The 21,965-nt window shown below is 35.1% G+C and overlaps 1 protein-coding gene across 1 annotated transcript; it reads right to left on the bottom strand.

The window, feature by feature from the left end:
• Positions 1 to 11,227: 11,227 nt before the first annotated feature.
• Positions 11,228 to 21,964, bottom strand: LOC113726182 (uncharacterized). The gene is made up of 7 exons (XM_027249754.2): positions 21,022 to 21,964; positions 15,032 to 15,103; positions 14,624 to 14,695; positions 14,354 to 14,425; positions 12,095 to 14,086; positions 11,645 to 11,982; positions 11,228 to 11,551 (listed from the first exon to the last, which is right to left on the bottom strand). The coding sequence occupies exons 1-7, from the start codon at positions 21,941 to 21,943 to the stop codon at positions 11,534 to 11,536; spliced, it is 3,486 nt and encodes a 1,161-aa protein (XP_027105555.1). The 5' UTR covers positions 21,944 to 21,964; the 3' UTR covers positions 11,228 to 11,533.
• Between the last annotated feature and the right edge of the window lies 1 nt (position 21,965).

Here is a 21,965-nt window from a genome sequence, read left to right as displayed (position 1 = left end):
TACAAATTAGTTTATATAATTCTTATAATTTTGGGTATAAGGTTGTATAATTTGGGTATAAACTTCAACTTGTTAAACTTATACAACTAAGTTTATAATTGCATCAAAATTGTACGAGTCTACATCAAAAGTAGTAAAAATTATACGAATCGGTTTGAATTGGATAAAATTCAACTTGTAATGTCCCTCATCCATACCTTTCCTAACAAAATTAAACTTAATTATGGAATTTTATGAGAATGTCCTTTGTAACTGGAAATGAATCATAGATTTGCAATTAAAGTAAATTTTAAGCAAAACGCTTGGAATAGAATGCGGTAGCTCTATAAAAGTGTATGGGGATTATAAACGAATCGTACAAGACAACAACACGTTAGTGGAAATTTATCATTCAAATTTGGGTAAATTACGCTCATTCCCCCTCCCCGGTGGATTCCAAGAGCGTCACATAACTTGTCAAATGTTTCAAAATATCTATATAATCCTCTATTATTTTATGTAAAGTAGAAACTTGATGAAAAATAACTTCTATAAGTTGTTAATTGAAATACCAATATTGCTCTTATCTAAGTACTAAATCAAACAATACCTTGACCACCTTGTGTAGAACTATAAAGGGTTTACATGAATAAATACAAAAATTGCATGCGAATAAAGTGGATTGCATATTAAAGAGGGATTGAGTAGGTGTTATGATTCTATTACACACATTTTTTAAAACACATCTAGCTTAATCACCATAATTGCTAGTGCTTTGAATCAATTTTTCACTTTGCATAAAATTAAAGGAGGTTACGAGGATATTTTGAAACCTTAAGAGGGGTTATGTGGCAATATGAAAAATCACGGGAGATTATATGTAGTTCATCCTTAAAATTTTAAGCAAATCAAAGTCGAGAATAAAAAAGGGAACCAAATATAAAGTAAGAGAATCTAAGTGGGAAAACGCTGCGGTGGTTTGAAGTATTCAAAGGCACTACAAGTGAATAATCAAAAAAATACTAAATTTTGTTAAGATAGTGGTAAGATACGCTTACTCGTGTACAACTAAAATATAAGTACTACGTCTATAACTAAAATTGTTATTTGCTTAATGAAGCTTGCTACTTAAGTTAACAAAATTTAAGATCTTCTTATGTAAATGTCTTATACCCACAAATAATTGGAAAAGTTTTGTGGTTTTTTTAGAGGTGCAATGCCTTCTGAGCTTGTCAATCTATCCAACTTGCAAACATTGGTATTAGAAAATAATAGATTAACAGGTTCCATACCTGTAGGGATCTTCAACATCTCCACATTAGGAATACTATCACTTTCAAACAATTCTCTTCAAGGAAATCTTCCATCAAGCATCGGTTATGGGTTTCCCATGCTACAATTTCTTCATCTCGACACAACCAACCTTAGTGGAGTTATACCAGGCTCAATCTCAAATCTGTCTCAACTCATCGTCCTTGAACTGGATGAAAACAAATTCAGTGGTTTTATTCCTGGATCCCTTGGAAACCTACAACTGCTTGAAAGGATATTAGTATCTTCCAACCTTCTAAGAAGTGATTCTTCAAATGAAGAACTGGGATTTATTACTTCTTTAACAAACTGCAGAAATCTGAGAGCTCTGGGGTTTGACAAAATGCCATTATTAAATGGTAAACTTCCAGCTTCCATTAGAAATTTTTCTACCTCCATTGAAAGAATTTATGGATATAAATCTAACATCCAAGGTAGAATCCCAAAATCAATTGGAAATTTAAGCAGTTTGTTGTTGCTAAGTTTGTATGGGAATCAGTTGACGGGGCCAATTCCAACATCTGTAGGACGTATGTAGAATCTTCAAGGTTTGTTTCTTTATGAAAACAAACTTAGTGGATTTTTTCCAAAATCTCTGTGCGGATTACAGACACTATATTCTGTGTACTATGATACGAACCAGATTTCGGGGCCAATTTCAGAATGTCTAGGAAATCTTACTGCTTTGAGATATCTTTACCTCGAGTCAAATAGGCTGGACTCTAGTATCCCTTCGAACTTGTGGCAGCTCAAAGATCTAATAGAGCTCAACCTATCCTCTAATTCTTTAACAGGTTCTTTACCACCTGAAGTTGCAAATTTGGAGGTTGCAACAACATTGGTCTTGTCAGTGAATCAGTTCTCAGGAGATATTCCAAGTGCAATAGGGAAATTAGGGAACTTGAATTATCTATCTTTAGCACAAAACCAATTTCAGGGCTCAATGCCTGAGTCGATGGGGAAGATGGTAAGCTTGCAAACATTAGACCTGTCACACAACAACCTGTCAGGTTTGATCCCAAGCTCACTCGAATGGCTTCAATCCCTTTTGTACTTCGATGTTTCTTTCAACAAATTGAGAGGCCAAATTCCTAGTGGAGGCCCTTTTGAAAATTTCACTAGTGAATCATTCATTTCCAATGAAGCATTATGTGGACCTACAAGGTTTCATGTGCCACCATGCCCAAAAATCTCCAATCATCACAAATCAAAGACAACTAGGATTGTATTAATTTTTTTAGGGATTATTGCAATTTTGGGTGCTTTGGCCGTCTTTCTGGTGTACCTACGATACCACAAGAAGAAAGATAGAGCTTCCAATGACAATGCTTTATTATCATTGGGAACATATGAAAGGATTTCCTACTATGAGCTTTTGCAAGCAACTGATCGCTATAATGAAGGCAATTTGCTCGGTACTGGGGGATTTGGATCGGTCTACTGTGGTACTCTTAATGACGGGAGAAAAGTTGCTGTAAAAGTATTCCATGTACAACTTGAAAGGGCACTCAAGAGTTTTTACACAGAATGTGAAGTACTACGGAACCTTCGCCATCGAAATCTAACCAAGGTCATCAGCGGTTGCTCTAACAATGATTTTAAGGCTTTGGTGCTTGAATTAATGCCAAATGGAAGTCTTGCGAAATGGTTGCATTCTCCCAGCTGTTTTCTAGATATGAAACAAAGATTAAACATAATGATTGATGTGGCATGCGCATTGCATTATCTCCATAATGGTTATTCAACCCCAGTCGTTCATTGTGATCTGAAGCCTAGTAATGTCTTGCTTGATCAAGATATGATTGCACATGTAAGTAATTTTGGGATTGCAAAGCTGTTGAATCAGGAAGATGGTATTACACACACTGCAACGATAGCTACGTTTGGTTATGTAGTACCAGATTAGTAGATTTCTTGAACATATATATCAAGTACTGTTTTTCTGTAATTAATTTACCTTCAAAATTTTACATTTTTTTTTTTTTGGTGAATCTCTGTTTAAACCTGGCATTCTTTGCAGAATATGGATTGTAAGGACTCGTATCGACAAAATGTGATGTTTATAGTTATGGAATCATGCTGATGGAAGTCTTCACAAGGACAAAGCCTAATGATGCAAGATTCAACGGCAATTCAAGCTTGAAGGACTTGGTGCAAAGTTCTATGCCTAATGCTCTATATCAGATTATAGATGCCAACTTGTTGCAGGAGGATGAAGAACACTTTGCAGAAAAGCTGGATTGCATATCGTTTATCATGGAAATAGCTCTAAATTGCTCAAGAGAATCCCCAAGAGAGAGGAGCATGCAATATTGAGACAGTGCTTAGAGAAATGAACAATATCAAATCTAAACTGTTATGAATTGATAGAATGCACTGAATCATAATCTCCGGTCAATGGTAGAACTTCTACAGTTGTTTATGAACTGTTAGAATTCATCATTTCTTCCTTAAAATTTCTTGTAAAGCATTTTGTTACTTGAACTTATAATAATGTATCACATTAGACTTTTAATTCAATTGAAACCAACGCCTGTAATAGTTACACAAGGGCTATAATCATAATTGACAAATTTGAAGTATTTGCCAAAATGGACTTAGTGTCTAGTAGTTCTAATTTTCATGCCCAACAGTTGGGAGCTTTTGGGTCCAAACTTGCAATAGATGTATCTACCAGCTCCCTAGAAAAAAAAAAAAAGTAAAATTGTAGAAATAGGTTGACCTCTCAGGGATTGATGGTCTACTGTCAAACCAAGTCCATAGCGCGAACATTGATATGAAATTAATGTCTTTTGACTAATTATAGGGTTATAGACTTATTAGCTAGTATTTAACCAAAAGAATTCCTTACATGCAATAAAATATTCTCGTGAATCCCAAATCAAAATCTTTTTGCAATCTGTGTTACTTTATTTATAATAAACTATCTTTAGAGTAGTTGATCATCAGGAAAGCATTAAACCTCTCCCTGGTTTAATCTTCTTCAGGTCAGCTACAACTTGTTTCATGTTGATCCTTCCACCTGGACACTTTCTACATCAGTTAAGGTTAATATAAAGATCAATAAAATGCACTCCAGCTTGTCAGTGAAATACTCTTCCTCTGGCCGTATTCATTTGAACGGAATCTTTCTTTTTTTTTTTTTTTGAAAAAATTTGAACGGAATCTTTAATCCAAATTCATTTTAAGACATTTCATTACTAGGCTTCATTCTCGAAAAAGTTTCATTAATAAACATGAAAAAATTTTGAGGGGACAAGAAGTATGATATTATGAATTTTTTTTGTTAAAACCTGGGGTACAAAACAAAGATTTTAAAATATTTTGGGGAAGGGGGGGGGGGGGGGCGGGGGGAGGGGGCAGTGTAAATCTGTCCTTGGGGAAATATATTTTATTTGCCTTTTTTTTAAATACCTAAACCTAATGGAGCCCCATGAAAATGACAATAACAATTATTGGATAAAATAATGACTTCCCAGACAAAAAATGGTGCTTTTTCTAATTCCAAGAATTACAACTTTTGGTCCCCCGTGTTAATTTTACTTTTATCATTAGTTATTCTGTTAATTTCAACATATTCTCTTTTAGAGTGGAAATGGGAATAGTACCCCAAAACTCCTACTATGGCTTCATTCTATACTGCTTTGCATAAGTTCCTATATAACTTTAGATGATGATATTTGTATTTGGGAGTTTAAGCAATTTCTCAAGTTTCATTTTCTATTGTACCATGAGTAAATCCTAATTTATTCTTTTCAAGTTTTAATTATGACTTCAAACACTAATGGCAAAAATGCATTTTAGTTCTTCAGGATGTGAACCAAATTAATCCCCAATATTTGGGCCAAAACATATACAGCCCCCCATCCAAAAAACAAAAATACATAGTTTGGCCGAATTGATCTCGAATGTCTTGACCTAGAGAAATGTAGCCCAAAAGTATTCAATTGTCTGTCATGTTGCATAAAAATCTCATAAAAAGTTATGATAATTACATAAAAAGGTATTAGAATGATAAATACTATAGGAAAAAAACAAAAATTACAAAAAATAATAAAAATATAAAATAAATACACTATTTTCTATTTTGCATAGTATTTGTAAATAAAATTTACACTTATGAAGAGAAAAACACATTTTACAACTTTAGAAAATGCCCTAAAACTAGATTATTGTTTCAGGTCCTAGACTTATTATTACACCTTGTAAATAAAGCAAAATAAGTTTAACAACCAAAACTTGATTATTGTACATTTTATATTACTTAATCCATGATTATAAGAAAGTATACAAATAAACAAACGGAGCACATCACATGATTTATGAATTCAGTAAATCTGCCAAATCTAGCATTGTCTTCATTTGGACAGAATTTAGTATTACACTTATTTTACAGTTTCTAAATTTTTTTCAACCTTTGTGCTTTTTATATAATCTCATTTAGTTCTTGTAATTCAACGGATTCTGCTGTTTTTTAAATACATTTTTGGTGACGTCCTGCAACTTTTCAATGCAACACCGGGGACAAATTTTGCCAAATTAAATATTTTAGGGACTATATTTGTTCAAATTAAAACATTGGGGAATAAGTTTGGCCAAAATTGAATATGTTAGGGACTACATTTCCTATGACCAAGGATCAGAGTTCAATTTGGTTCACACACTAAACATTGAGGATTAAAATTTCAATTTTCCTTAACTTCTTTTTCTTTTTTTTGGCAAAAAAAAAGGTCAGTTTTCGCTAACTATATAGATGGAGGTGCTCTTAGAGATATAAGGACGGTATAATTGGTGTGAGAGTACCTAAGCTTTGAAATCATAAGGTTGCGCATATATTAAATTTCAAACATGATTGACTATAGCAAAACCTGGCTAAAGTATCAGGGCATAATTGTCGAATCTGTTCAAATAAATTGCAGTAATGACTTGGACTAAAAAACCAGGCATTAAATATTTAACTAGTACCCAACAATATTGACTTAGTTTGCAGAAATTAAATTACAACAAATCAGATATAATTGGTCAAGGATCCGAAAAAAATTTGCTCCTTTGTCTCCAGGCCAATCATATTAAGTTGACCTCTGCTCTCATCCAAGAAAGTATAGCCTTCTGGTCTGAAATTACAATTTGATCATGAAGAAAACTCACAAAACATGCCTTTTGATTCATCATTTGTTGATACTTTGTTTGACAACTTGCTCAATCATTGCAGCAAACGACATCACCACTGATCAATCTGCTCTTCTCGCCTTAAAATCCCATCTCACTGCAGACCCTCGCAATCTTCTGAAAACCAATTGAACTACTTCTGCATCTACATGCATCTGGAATGGAGTTACGTGCAGTTCTCGCCATCACAGGGTGACTGCCTTAAATATTTCAAACATGGGTCTTACAGGCACCATTCCTCGACTACTTGGAAACCTTTCATTTCTGGTTACTCTGGATTTGAGTGGCAACAAATTCCAGGGAAGTCTGCCTCAGGAGATTGTTTATTTGCACAGACTTCGGGTGATCAATTTAAGTTTCAATAACTTCACTGGACAAATTCCTTCCTGGTTTAGCTTCTTAACCTGCCTCAAATACTTGAATCTGAAAAAGAATAATTTTACACGTTTGATCCCTCATTCTCTCTTCAACCTTTTAAAGCTTGAAAACTTGATTCTATCATCCAACTCCATTCAAGGAATCATTCCAGAGGAGATTGGAAATCTTCATAGCCTGAAGTATGTAGACATTGAAACCAACCAACTTAATGACTCCATACCATCTTCAGTCTTCAACATATCAACGCCAGAAACTATAGCGCTTGGACATAGCCCGTTTGGAAATCTGCCTACTGATGTATGTCTCAATCTTACAAAACTGAAAAAGCTTAGTTTGTCTTCGAATAAGTTAAGTGGCCAAATACCATCTAGCTTATCTCGGTGTTCACGACTTGAAATACTTCTTGTCCTACAACAACTTTGGTGGGCTCATTCCAAAAGAAATTTGGAACTTGACGACACTAGAATTATTATATCTTGGTGACCACAATTTTAGAGGTAGGTATAACTTTAGTCATCAACTCTGTTATAGAAATGAGTAAGTCGATGGATGAATGATACGTGCTTTTCAATTAATTATTAATGACCCGAGTTCTTGCAAATTTTTGTCACAAGTTCATTGTATTTTCACAGGTTCAATTCCAAAAGCGGTTGGTGCCCTATGCAATTTAAACATTCCGAGCTCAACTGGAGGTCTGCAAATGCTATTGACACTTTCTTTGGCAGAAAATAAGCTACAAGGATCTATTCCAGACTCGATGGGTGACTTGTCAAATTTGGTGTTCTTGGACTTATCCAATAATAATCTTTCAGGTCTAATCCCAAAGTCCTTGGTGGCACTTCAATTTCTCAGTTACGTCAATCTTTCTTTAAACAATTTATGGGGTGAAATTCCATCTGATGGCCCTTTCAAAAACTTCACGAGTCAATCATTCATGTCTAATGGAGGGCTATGTGGTAGTACAAGATTTCTTGTTCCTCCTTGCAGCACTTCCATGGGTCACAAGTCAACCAGGAAGAAAACATCTCATGTAATATTCATTACCTCTGGTATTGGAGCAGCATTAATGGCTATAACCTTAACAATAGTATTTCTAATGTATCGAAACAAAACTGAGGTGGGTAGGACTGAAGGGATATTGGAGATCAGAACTGTGCAAAGGATTTCATATTATGAGCTTTTACAAGCAACTCATGGTTATGAGAAAAGCAATTTGCTTGGCACAGGGAGTTGTGGATCTGTCTACAAAGGGATTTTAAAAGATGGGATGCTAGTGGCGGTTAAAATGCTCAATTTACAAGTGAAAATTTCACCAGGGAGTTTCGAAAGAGAATGTGAAGTGTTTCGCAACGTTCGCCATTGAAATCTCACAAAAGTACTTGGCAGTTGCTGTAATAATGATTTCAAAGCTCTAGTTCTTGAATTCATGCCTGGTGGTAGTCTTGAAAAGTGGTTGTATTCCCACAACTATTTCTTGGATATAATGCAGAGATTAAACAGAATGATAGATGTGGTGCGTGCAATTGATTATTTTCATAATGGCTACTTGATACCAGTGATTCATTGCGATTTGAAGCCTAGTAATGTCCTGCTAGATGCAGAAATGGTTGCTCATGTAACCGACTTTAGCATCGCAAAATTGATGGATAAAGACGACAGCATCGTCTACACAAGAACGCTAGCCACCTTTGGTTATATTGCACGGCTAAAGTCTAAAACTAACTCTTCAATTTTCTTTTAAATTCCAATTTTGCTTCAGGTCCTTTGCAACAGAGGTCATGTAATTGATTCTTTAAATATAATGGATTACCACTGCAGAATATGGTTTGGAAGGACTAGTATCAAGGAGGTGTGATGTTTATAGTTTTGGAATCATGTTGATGGAAACTTTTACGAGAACAAAGCCCAGTGATGAAAAGTTTACAGGAAATTCGAGTCTCAAACTCTGGATAAAAGACTCCATGCCGCATAGTGTATAAATGAAGTTCTGGATGCTAACTTACTAAAGCCAAATGAAGGGAACTTCACAGGAAAATTGGAGTGTGTTTCTTTAGTTATGGAACTGGCTATGCATTGCACTGCAAAATCTCCTAAAGAAAGGATCGGCATGAAAGATGCTCTTGCAGCTCTAGAGAAGATTAAGGTTCAGTTTTAAAACTCTGCTTTCTAGATTTGATTTTTTGTAGTTGACAGTTCGAAGTCCTAATAGAGCACCAATGCCTGTAAATCATTTTCCTAGCCACTTAATAAAACGTTTTGTTAGATCTCGAAATAACAGCATCCTTTTGAATAGAAGGAAAAAAATTTAGTTTGATGGGATTCAGACCTCTGATGCCAATAGTCAATCAAGATTCAATCATGAACCCCACTGTAGTACCAGTTTATTGGGTTTCAGACGCGGAATAAATCACTATTGAAAAATTAAGTACACAATAATTTAATGATAAACAAGTCACTAATACAAAAATAAACAATACACAAAATTTAACGTGATTCCTTATTGAGTCTACATCCATAGAAAGAATACCCGTTTTTGTTATGAGATAAAAAACTTTACACAAGAATACAATTTGAATCCAAACCCAACGCTTATATACCATCTCTCACACCTAAGAGTCCTCTCTTACCCCATGTACAAAGCTACATGGCTCCTTGTGTGCCACTTTGTAGTATACCAATCCCCGCCTATTTATAAGTCACATTACTACCGGACCAACATCAAAATAATAATAGGATTTAAATGCTAATTCCTAAACTCATACAAAACAGGAAATAGTTTCTAATTCCTAAACTCATATAAATAGGAAATTTTTTAACTACTACTTCAAGTAATTAAAATAATTAGGAAACTAGTTACTTTCATACAAAATAAAGAACCCACCTAAAAGAAATTAAGCCAATTTGAAGAGAATCCAATAGAGATAGTAAAAGTGCACGCCATCAATAATGGAATTACCTTTCAAGTGCTCAGGAGAGCAACCTGAGGAGAGGATACTGATTGGAGATGTTCTAACTTCACTTTAAAAAAATAAAAAAAAAATTCTCCACATTAAGAGCTGACAAAAGCCCCAAAGATAGTACGCATAAGAGAAATTTAGAGTGATATAGGTTGATGTCATCGTAAATATTGCCACATTTAGACCAAATATAGGTGCAAATAATTTAGGTTAACAGTGATAACATCATAACTGATCTTTTGATTTTATATGAGCTAAGTGGTTGTAGACTTTGTTTCTTCTCTTGTAAAACAACTAACAAATGTTGTCCTCTAAAGCATGTATATAATTCTCCCCTTTACTCGTACATTTTTTCTTGGTATGTTATTTATTGAATTTAATCAAGATAAAGTTCTCTTTTTGGTAACACTGGTTCACTTCAATTCCCTAAACAACTTGGCATAACCAAACAGAGAATTTGCCACCCGACCTTTGGCCCAGTGGTGTGGGAGGTTAAGGGTTGAACCCTTGACTTCCCACCAAAATTTTGTCACAATATGTGACGACCTTAATTGGTCTTCTTCGATAGAGTCTCTATTTACATCGAGTCCCCCTCCTCCCTAGATTAGTTATAAGAATTCTACCTTCCGACAAAAAAAAAACCAAATAGAGAATCTGTGCCAACTGAGCTTATTTATATTGTGTACAAGTAAATAGTTTGAAAGGACATATATTTAGGTCTAGGATGACTTTTGCTAGAAACTTCCTGGTAAGTGGAAGCATGTTCTTCTTTACTTGCCTCGGATGTCAATAGACTTTTCCTTTGAGGTAGCTCTACCACCCTAGTCTTGGAAACTTTTTAGCAAATCTCTATGTCAAGAATTGCAATGTTTCACTTTAATATTATCTACATGAATTCTATTAGACTTGACTTTTTTTTTTGTTAAAACTAAAAAAAAAAAAATCAAAGGATGCTGGCAGAAAGTCCATAAGATCAAAAGACTCCAACAAGAAGGACGTTGTTATTATCTCTAGCTAGTAACTATTACATTAGTGTCCTCAGTACAGTCAATAGTTAACCATTCTTTAAATTAAAATGGTGCATTAAAGGCTGATAGCTGAAGCTTGATTAAGTACATTCTTTATAAAAATGCTTCACCAATTCTCTGATACTTCATACTTGCACATCTCTGTTTCTGTTCCACACCCCAAGTCCAATAGAGTTTTATATTCTCACAATTTTCGTTCCACGTATAAATGGACAGCTCAAATTAGGTAGGGATATTAAAGTTCTGATATGTGATGATTCAAAGAATCCCAAAAGAACAAAGGGAAGTGACAGTTGCCAACAAAAGCCATGCTTTCACTTAACTCTTTTAAACGACTTGTAGGATATAACTGTTGTAAAGGAAGAAAAACAAATAACAGCTACTATTCTTTCTGTAGTTTAGAGAGGAACCTAAGCAACCTGATGCATTCATTTGTAGAAACGAAACATTTATTGCAATCTTAATACATGATAAGGCTAAAAGATACATAATCAGGTCCACATAAGAAGTAACCAAGAATTTAATCAAAATTCAAAGAAAGCAAAATAAAACCAATTATCTATTATGCCCCATAACTGAAAGTCCAAATTCGGCATATATAATGGCACCCATGGAATCAAGTACATAACTCTTGAGCCTTCAAAATAATCAAGCTTTTGAATTATATAGCAATATCTGTTTGATCTGGTCAAAACATTGTATTTGATCCACTCAAGGTCTGAGAGTTGGCTACAAGAAATAGTAGGCCATGAGTGCAAACAAATAAGGAAAGTAACTTCTATATTGAAAGATAAAATTTGCACAAAATTGCTAAGCACTTACTGTCATAAGAAGCTGGTGTTTAATCTTCTTCAAATTTGCTAAAACATCTTTCATGTTCATCCTTTCCCCTGGAGATTCTCTACAGCAGTTTAGAGCCAAGTTCATGATCAATAAAACACACTTCAGCTTGTGAGTGAAATGCTGATCCTCTGGCCTTATTAAGTTCGCATCAACCACTTGAAGTGCATCAGGAAGACAATCTTCTACCCAGCTTTTAAGGCTTAAATCTCCTGAAAACATTTCATCACTAGGCTTCATCCTGGAAAAAGTTTCAATCAAAACTATTCCAAAACTGTATACATCGATTCTTGTCGAAACCATCCCCTCGGATCCATACTCTGTCGTAAGATTACAATAGTCAGAATAATAGAATTAGTTAAAAGATTAACAACAGATGAACAGCATCGTAGAAGTAAAGAAAATGTAGACAGCAAAAGCTAAATGCTTAACCTGGTGCAATGTATCCCAGTGTTGCGAGGGTGTTGGTATACAAAATACTTTCTCCTTGGCCAAACATTTTTGCTATACCAAAATCACTTACATGAGCAGCCATATCTTCATCAAGCAAGATATTACTGGGCTTCAAGTCACAATGTGCCACAGGAGTATGACAACCATAATGGAGATATTCCAATGCACAAGCAACATCAATCATTATGTTTATTCTTTGAAACATATCTAAAAAATGGTTGTGAGAGTACAACCACTTCTCAAGACTCCCATTGGGCATGTATTTGAGTACCAAGGCTTTAAAATCAGGGTTAGAGCAGCAGCCGAGCACTTTTGTAAGATTTCGATGGCGTAAACTCTTTAGTGCCTCGCATTCTCTATCAAAGCTTTTTAATGAATCTTCCGCTAGCAAGTTGAATACCTTGATAGCCACAACAGTGCCATCGCTTAGGATCCCTTTGTAAACAGAACCATAGCTCCCTTCTCCAAGCAAATTGCTTTCATTGTAGTTATCAGTTGAGCGCAAAAGGTCATAGTATGAAAATCTATCATATTTTTCCATTGACATCAACTCTGTTCCACCAGAACTCTTTGGTTTCTTTAGCCACCTTAGATTCAATAATGCTCCAATTGCTATTATCAGTATTGCTGCAATCCCTGACACACTAATGACAAGTAGAAGCACCTTTCTTTTGCTCGATCTTCTAATTGAATTACTCTGACATGGTGGAACACTAATCCTTGGGTCACCACAGAGTCCTTCATTGTTCATGAACAATTGACCTGTAAAATTTCTGAAGGGACCATCTCTAGGAATTTCGCCACTTAATCTATTAAAAGAAACATTGCATTCCTTAAGAGATTTGAGTGCCTCCATTGACTTGGGTATCACACCAGAGAGATTATTGTGTGAAAGGTCCAAGAATTCCAAGTTGACCATATGGCTAAATGATTCTGGTATGGAGCCCTGCAAATTATTTCTCGCCAATGAAAGGTTCTGTAAAACTTGTAGCATCCCAATTGTAGTAGGAATGATGCCTGACAATTGATTAGACGAGAGATCCAAACTGTACGTTGCTTTGAGGTTCCTGATCTCTAGAGGTAGTGATCCACTTAAGAAATTTGATGAAAGGTTGAGAATTTGGAGATCTTTCATGCTCAATAGGGTAGCAGGTATCATAGAAGTCAACCTATTGGTGTCCAAGTAAAGCTGTCTCCAATTTGTCATATTTCCTAAGCATTCTGGGATACTACCAAAAATTTGATTTTGGCTCAAGTCTAACAACCCCAAACTATGTAATCCACAGAAAATGTCCAAGACATCTCTTATTTGATTGGAGTCCAAGTACAACACCTGAAGATTTGCCAGACTATGCATAGTTCTTGGGACAGATCCAATCAATTCATTACCTGAAAATTCTAGTAGCACTAAACTGCTCAAATTGCTGATTCCATCTGGGATGTTTCCTTTGATTTTACAACTGTTTGCACTTATGGCTTCAAGTGAAGTCGAATAGTTAGAAAAGGAAGCCGGTAGAAAACCATTTAGAGGATTATTATCCAACACTAAATATTTCAAAGTTCTGCAACTCGTCAAGAAAGTGAAAATGCTCAATTCTGAGGATTGACTTGACAGCTTGTTGCGAGCCAAGCCTAGAAATTTTAGATTTCTTAAACTTCCTAAAGAGGTGGGGATTGAACCTGTGAGCTCATTATTGTAAAGCCCCAAAAAAACTAGCTTAGTAGCATTTGAGATGGTGCTAGGTATAACTCCGCTCAAGTAATTGTCATCAAGAAGAAGAGACTCCAAATTGCTTAGCTTATTACTCGCTGTCAAAGGAATAGGTCCTGAGAATTTGTTCTGATTAAGTTCAATATGTTGGAGAGATGAAATGTTAAAAATTGCTGCCGGTATGGAACCCGATAGTGTATTGTTGTATAAATAAAGCTCCTCCAATCTGTGAAGGTTCCCAATATTTTCGGGTATTCCACCTGTAATATGGTAATTGAACTGCTTTTGCGTTAGCATACAATCGGCAACTTTCCCTTGGCGATGCCTAGCAAGGTTCTAAAATTTAAATTTAAAAAAAAAATCTTTTAGAATAATAGAAAGTTATAGGTCTTCCCAAATCCTTCCAGCAAGGCTTTAAAACTAACCTCTTTGAACATAGGCCTAAGTTATCCTATAGATCAAACTGATGTGGAGTTTTAAAGACAGTCCACGCAATTGAGACCTTGTCACTAGGAACGAAGACATACCTGTCAATTTGTTGTTATGAAAGTCTAAAGCCGTCAACATAAGTAAATTCCCTATTTCAGCTGGAATTACACCTGCAAAATTGCTATTTTTATGAGTTTGATTTGACTTGTAATGAAACAATGTAGTAACAAACAATGATGAGATTTTAACTTTCCAAATGCATTAATTGGAAATAGTCGTGATCCTTTTATCCTATAAATCCAATCGCATGCCGAGCTTTGCCTATGGTTTAAGCAATCAAGAACTTGTCATTAGGAGCAAAGGCATACCTGTCAACTTGTTGTCGCGAAAAGTTAAAATCGTCAACATAGTAAGATTCCCTATTTCATTTGGAATTGCACCTGCAAAATTGCAACTTTTATGAGTTTGAATTGACTTGTAATGAAAGTATATAATAACAACGCTAAGGAGATAATTGAATTCTCCAAATGCATTAATTGAAAATGATTATATATAGAATGTCTATAACATAGCAGGGGCAGATTTAACCGAACATAGATCAGGTTTTACGGTCATGCTTGTCTATCACAGTGTTTAAATCCAACTAACAGAACTATTGAATACAAAAAAGTACCCAATGAATATAAAACTGATTTTTAAGCATAAATCCAATCGCATGCCGAGCTTTGCCTATGGTTTAAGCAATCAAGAACTTGTCATTAGGAGCAAAGGCATACCTGTCAACTTGTTGTTGCAAAAATTTAAAGTCTTCAACATAGTAAGATTCCCTATTTCATTTGGAATTGCACCTGCAAAATTGCAACTTTTATGAGTTTGAATTGACTTGTAATGGAAGTATATAATAACAACGCTAAGGAGATAATTGAATTCTCCAAATGCATTAATTGAAAATGATTATAGAATGTCTATAACATAGCAGGGGAAGATTTAACCGAACATAGATCAGGTTTTACGGTCATGCTTGTCTATCCCAGTGTTTAAATCCAACTAACAGAACTATTGAATACAAAAAAGTACCCAATGAATACAAAACTGATTTTTCCCTACTCATTTAACGCACTAAATTCTATTTTTAAGCATAAATCACTAAATTAACAAAGAAAATTAGATAAGAGCTTTTTCCTATTGAATTCCTAAAAATGAGTGCTCCATTAAATCAAGGAAAAGGAACCAATTTCTATTTTGTCAAAAACTAGTGAGACATTACTAAAATTCAACAAGGATTTACACCAAAAAAAAAAAAAGAAGAAGGTATCAAATAAAAAACTATTCAAGAAATAATAGCTTATCTAATTTGTTTATAGAAAGAAAAACAAACCCATAAATTTAACAGATCAATGACTACGGGGTCAGGGTAGGTATGGTTGCAATTGTATTTTACATTGAGTTGATATACACCAATTTATTTCTAATAAACGTACACTATATTATGTAAAAAAAAAAAAAATGATAGCTGGACAAGTATACGAAAACCTAAAATGTATGACAAGAGCACAAGGCAATTGTTGTTTCTTATTATTTTACTTGCATTTTGTATCATTTAGTTGTAGTTTCAATTAGTAAGTCCAGTTTGCCAATTGGCCATTAGTGATCGGTTGCTTGTACAGAGGAGTTCAAATCCGTTAGGATTTTGGATCTTACATGTTGATTATAAAAAAGTACCAATTCATCATTCCAAAGTTACTCTTTTTTTTGTGGTCCCTAACTCACCAAGATAAACTATTTTCTTCTCAACAAGGATCAATAATGATTTTTGACTTATAGGTAAAGCATCTTACCAACTGAACCTGCTACGTTATTGTTATGATAAACTAATTAAAAACTCCTTAACATTTGAAAACTTGACTAATGTGGTAATTAAATAGAAATATTTCTTAACCAAGTTGAGAGATCCTTTAATATTTTTTGGTAATAATATGGACAAAAAATATATAAAAAAAAAGCTCAACTTCTGAATATTTTATGAAATGCATAAAAAGCATTTGAAAATACTGCAAAGATGAATAAAATAACTTCTTTGCACCTTGAAAACATCTCAAATGAATTTTAAATATGATTATGAATAGTTTCTCTTCTTTCTAATTTTCAAGCCATCGAGTTGGAGAAATAAAAAGTATGGACACTAAACAGTCTATAAAATTTCTTAAATTTACTCAAAACATATTACATAAAAGGAAAGATTTCTTTTATTCGGTACTCTAAGAGCATGTTAAAAAATGAAGATAAGCCCAATATTAAAGTTCTAAAAACAAAACTGACCCCCTAAATTGCAAAATTTTTGGGTCCATTCCTTTCGCCAAAAAAAAAAAAAAAAAATCTACAACTTGTTATGTGATCTTAGACCACCAAATAGACAAATCCCAAAGAAAAAAAATTACTTTTGTCGCTTGAGAATATCTTAAATGAACTTTTATTAATTGTTTGCGGATTAAATGAATATGCTGCTTATGTTTTTAGTTGCCATAATTTATCACAGCAGACTTGCATCTTCATGTTTTTTGTTTTTGTTTTCAAGTCTTAATTAATATAATTGTAACTGTGTAAAATAATAGTGTAACAAACGGCATTGTTAGAAAGAAATTATTTTCCTTTCACTAGAATAAGTGGTTTAATCATATATTTTGATTGGGTTGAAAATATTACAAAATTTTAAAAATGGGAGAAACAACTGATATTTTTAACCTTAGAAGTTAGAATCACAGTGATACTGTTAGTAGCAAAATTAATAAAGTCAAAACGTGCGCCGAGGAGAGTTACCACTTACCAAGGTGCACGCTGCTTCTTCCTGCTATTGTTGGAGCTCTCCTGCTTCAATGGGGTAGTTTTTTTACAGTGGTTTGTGAGCGTCTACTTCCCCGATTACTTTTCCTCGGTCAAATTTCTTTGTTTCATCTTGTTTTGCGTGATCTGGTGGGATCTTTGAACTAGACACTTATGGCTCCTTTTTCAGAACTAGTGCCTATTTTGCATACTAATTCAGCGAAAGGAAGACATGCAATGGTTCCTTCCAAGCGAATTCAATGGCCTGATGTTGGGAATGGGCGAAATTTGCTAATGGTTATGAATGGGAAGGACGATCATGAATTTCCAACTCTAGTTGAAGCGCAAGGTTTGCGATAGGTGGATTGTGGGGAATCTAGTGCAGGAAAACAAAGGGATCTGTTGACAAGAGATTTGTGTGTGCAAGTTGTCAAATCCAAGTCTTCTTACAGAGGTATGCATCTTAATTTTGATCCTCTGGAAAAGACTGCTAATGAGCATTTGTCTCTGGTAAAATTGGATCTGGATGATGTACTTGAAGGCATCAACAAATGGAAATATGCAGTAGTTGGGTTTATGGTGGGAACTTTGCCTCCTTTCTCTGTAATCAAAAAATTTGTTGATACGAAGTGGAACCACTTGGGAAAAATGGAAATTTTCTGTGCTAAGCAGGGGATCTTTGTGTTTAACTTCTCTGACGAGGCTAGTAAAAATGAGGTACTCGAGCAATCACCCTGGCTATGGGGTAGTAAAATGCTTTTCTTAAAGCCTTGGAGTCTGGATTTTGATCTGTCTAAGGATATCTATTCCACTGTGCCCATTTGGATTCGATTTCCAAGTTTGAAACTGGCAAATTGCACTATTATACCCCTAGTGTTCTTAGCAAACTAGCTAGTGTTGTGGGAAAACCACTATATACTGATCATCATACCGCAGCTCAAACAAGAGTTGGATTTGCTAAGGTCTGTGTTGAATTAGATATAAAGACAGCAAGACCTACGAGCATCCCATTTGTCAATGAATTTTGGAGGAAGGATTATTAGCAAGTGGAGTATGAGTGGGTATTATCCAGTTGTAACCACTGTTGGAGTTTTGGACATTAGGCAAATAAATGTCTGTCAGTTCCCCAGGTGATTAAAAAATGGATGCCCAAACAGAAAGAAGAGACAATGGTTGGTGTAAAGAACAGTAAACCTACTATCCAAGAAGAAAAAAGAATGATTGTTGCAAAGGCTGGCAAGTCTATTATGGAGCTTGAACAGAATCATGACAAAGGGAAAGATGTGATGGATCATAAAATATTGGAAATGGCTTTACCAAAAGAGAATAGTAACATGATCCCTGAGAGTGGTTGTAGTGAGCCAGTTGCTGATATGATGGGAAAGTCAATTCCTATCATTGGTATTGAGATTGCTCTACTAATTGCAAATAGTTATTCTTCTTTATCGAGTTGAGAGGATAGTGATAGTAATATTACTGCAAAAAGTTCAAAAAGTGTAAAGTTGAAGCAGAGGCGGAAGGGAAAGTGTAACAAGATGCCTATCTCATCATAAAGTCATATGTTGGAATATTAGAGGTCTCAATATACTTGTAAAACAAATAGCTATGTAAAAACTAATATCTGAATTACATGTGGATAGTATTGGCATTTTTGAGAATAAAGTCAAAATGCATAACATAGATAATGTGATGCAAAGATGTATGCCTGGATGGAGCTATTTTCATAGTGCTACTAGTAATACTGCTGGTAGAGTCTTGTTTTGGTGAAATGGGACAAATGTGCAGTGTCAACTTTTTAAAATGCACCATGAAGCAATCACTTGCTTAGTACAAGTTGTGACCTTAAAGATCCCTTTTATGGTAACTATGGTATATGGTATGAATAAACCTGCAGATAGAAGACCTTTGTGAAGTATTTGATGGAGTTGAACCGGCAAATAGGTGGTAATCCTTGGGCGATCCTTGGAGATTTCAATGCTCTGAGATCTGCTGAGGATAAATTTGGTGGTTATGATTTTGACTTTAGGTAAATAGAGGAGTTTAATACCTTTATTGAGACGATGGATGTAGATGAAGTTCCTAGTATAGGACTATATTATATTTGGTGTAGTTTGATAGATGATGGAGTTAAAATATATAGTAAATTTGATAGGGTGTTTGCAAATGATGCATGGTACTCCTCTTCTAGGAATGAAAGTTGAATTTTTGCCTCCAAATGTGTCTGATCACTCTCAAGTTTCTGTCAGAACTGTAGATACTATAGACTTTGGTCCCAAGCCCTTTAAATTTCACAGTTTTTGGTTGAAGCATGAGCAGTTTAGTGATGTGCTAAGGGCTTCTTGGTCACTTGTTGTTGTTGGTAATCCACTCAAAAGTGTGTGAAAAGCCTAGAAAATTGAAAGTTGAGCTCAAACTCTTGAATACAAAGCACTTCAGTAGTACCAGTGCCAGAATGCTGCAAAAGAAGGCTCAATTGGATAGCATTCATGTTGCTTTCCAATCAGAACCTAGAAATAGTGAGCTGATCTAGAAGTGTAAGTCAACAACTAATAAGTTTGCAATACTAGTGATAGCTGAGGAGCAATTTTTCAAAGAAAAATCTCGAATTCAGTGACTAAATATGGAGGACAGAAATACTATTTTTTTCTCTAGAAAAATGAAGAGCAATATTGCTAGAAATAAAATCCTGTCCTTAATCACAGATGCTGGAGAAAGAGTAACTGATTATGAGTTGATGAAGGAAATAGCAGTTCAATATTATAAGAATCTTTTTAGTTCTAAAATCAAGGTATCTATTAGAGATGATCTCTCCTATTATCTCTGATGAGTAGAAACAACAATTGCAAACACCTGGCTTGAAGAATGGGAAATCACCTGGACCAGATTGATATGCCAGTGAATTCTTTAAAGGCAGCGGGGATACAATTGGAAGGGAGATTGCAGATGCTATAAAGTTCTGTTTTGAACAATGTTATATGTTCTATCCCCTAAACAGTACTTCTGTACTTTGATTCCAAAGGTGAAGGATGCTATTCATATGAAGGACTATAGATATATTTCCTACTTTAATACACTTATACAAGTGTATTGCTGCAATGCCTGCTGTTAGATTGAAGAACGTGCTTCCCACGTTCATTTCAACTACTCAAAATGCTTTTGTGAAAGGCAGACATCGATCTCCCCTTCCAACAATTGATGCTGCTTTAGCAGATAGTGTTCTTTTAATGCATGCATTGGTAAGAGAATATCAGAGGAAAGCCAAGATTTGTCATAAAAGTGGATTTGATGAAGGCCTGTAATGTTAAAGGGTTAAGACCCATGCGAAAAGAGTGTTTATGTTATAAATCTATTTGACAAACCTTAGGATCTGATACGTAATTTAATCAAACCTCAAAAGAGGTAAATGTAATTTACCAAAGAATATATGCACGCTCGTACATAAACGTGAATGTTTATGTGGGCGTATGTGAATCCCAAAATCCAAAATGAAATCCACAAATAATAATCATAATTTATACACAACACGCACTATACCAAAATAACTAGAACTCCTAACAATTATACTCTAAACTAAGACACCAATTTAAAACTCATAAAATTACCGTACACTTGTACTAAACACTTGCCGTCCATTTATACATGCACTAAGTTACCACAATTAAGGCGGTGCTGATTTCCTTCGGGAAGATTCTAGAAATGTAACTTGCATCTAGACTAATCTAGACTAATAGAGAGAGGCTGGGCTTTCACATCACTGCCTATCAAAACCGCAAAAAAAAAAAAAAGGACAAATGTTGGTATAGTTATTATGTTTCTATGAAACCTCCATATAGAAGAACAGAAGCATAAGCTTACTAGATATCTATGAAGCATATACAAGAACAGAAACATAAGCTTAATCTATACTTAAAAGATAGGAATGAAAGCAGTCACTAATGCATTTTACCTGTTAATTTGTTCGTCTGCAGGAGTATTTCCTCCAGCATTGTCAGGTTCCCAATTCCCATGGGTATCGGTCCAGTGAAATGGTTCCCAGACAAGCAAAGATACCGAAGCAGTGAACACTGAGACACCGTTGAAGGTATTCGACCGATCAAATTGTTGTCCGCTAGATTAAGCCATGTGAGTTTCTTAAGGCGCTGACAGATGTCGTCCGGAAGAGTGCCATATAGGTTGTTATTCCAGAAGGCAATGTTTTCCAGTGAGGAAATGTTGAATACATGGAGAGGCAAAGGACCGGAAAGCTGATTCCACTCAATAATCAAAGTCTTCAAATTATGAAGATTCTGAAATTCTGTTGGAATGGTCCCCTCAATGGAATTGAAAGACAGATATAGCGTCTCCAATTTTGACATGTTAGAGATGGAAGGCGGGATAGAACCCGAAAAGCTATTGTTTGCGAGAGACAGGTATTGGAGTTTATGTAAGTAACCAAAGCAGGAGGGAAGCTCTCCACCGAGATTGTTGATCTTAAAATTAAGGTATCTCAATCTGCGCAAGTGAACTAACTCACGGGGCAACTCTCCATGGAAATTGTTCTTGCTAATGTTAAGGGAAACCAGAAAGGACAGGTTCCCAAGTTGAGGAGGTAAGGTACCAGTAAGGTTCATATTTGAGATATTCAAGGCAGTCACTCGGTGGTGTCGAGAGCCGCAGGTGACCCCTATCCAATCACAGACGGAGGAGGTAATGGACCAGTTTTTTGCCAAGATTTCTCGAGGCTCTGAATTGATCATGCGATCTCTTAGTGCAAGAAGCGCTAATTGATCCGTTGTAACATTACTGTTGCCGGCAGCCATCATGGCTAACGAAACTAAGCTAAAATTTATCAAGAAAAGGTAGTGAATTTTGCCCATGGCCTTGCTCATTGATCAAGTTGAGATTTTTTTT

This window comes from Coffea arabica, chromosome 2c, assembly GCF_036785885.1.
Source record: "Coffea arabica cultivar ET-39 chromosome 2c, Coffea Arabica ET-39 HiFi, whole genome shotgun sequence".
NCBI classification, from domain to species: Eukaryota; Viridiplantae; Streptophyta; class Magnoliopsida; order Gentianales; family Rubiaceae; genus Coffea; species Coffea arabica.
The sequence above is the reverse complement of the archived record's forward strand: the minus strand, read 5'-3'. Positions and strand labels throughout refer to the sequence as shown.

What these genes read in the sequence shown, in the direction of transcription:
- LOC113726182 (XM_027249754.2), bottom strand. Translation starts at nt 21,943, where the DNA reads ATGAGCAAGGCCATGGGCAAAATTCACTACCTTTTCTTGATAAATTTT. An exon ending in TCGCGACAACAAGTTGACAG is followed by an intron (nt 14,426 to 14,623) that starts GTATGCCTTTGC and finishes GCAATTTTGCAG; the next exon opens with GTGTAATTCCAGCTGAAATA. An exon ending in TCATAACAACAAATTGACAG is followed by an intron (nt 14,087 to 14,353) that starts GTATGTCTTCGT and finishes ACCATATTACAG; the next exon opens with GTGGAATACCCGAAAATATT.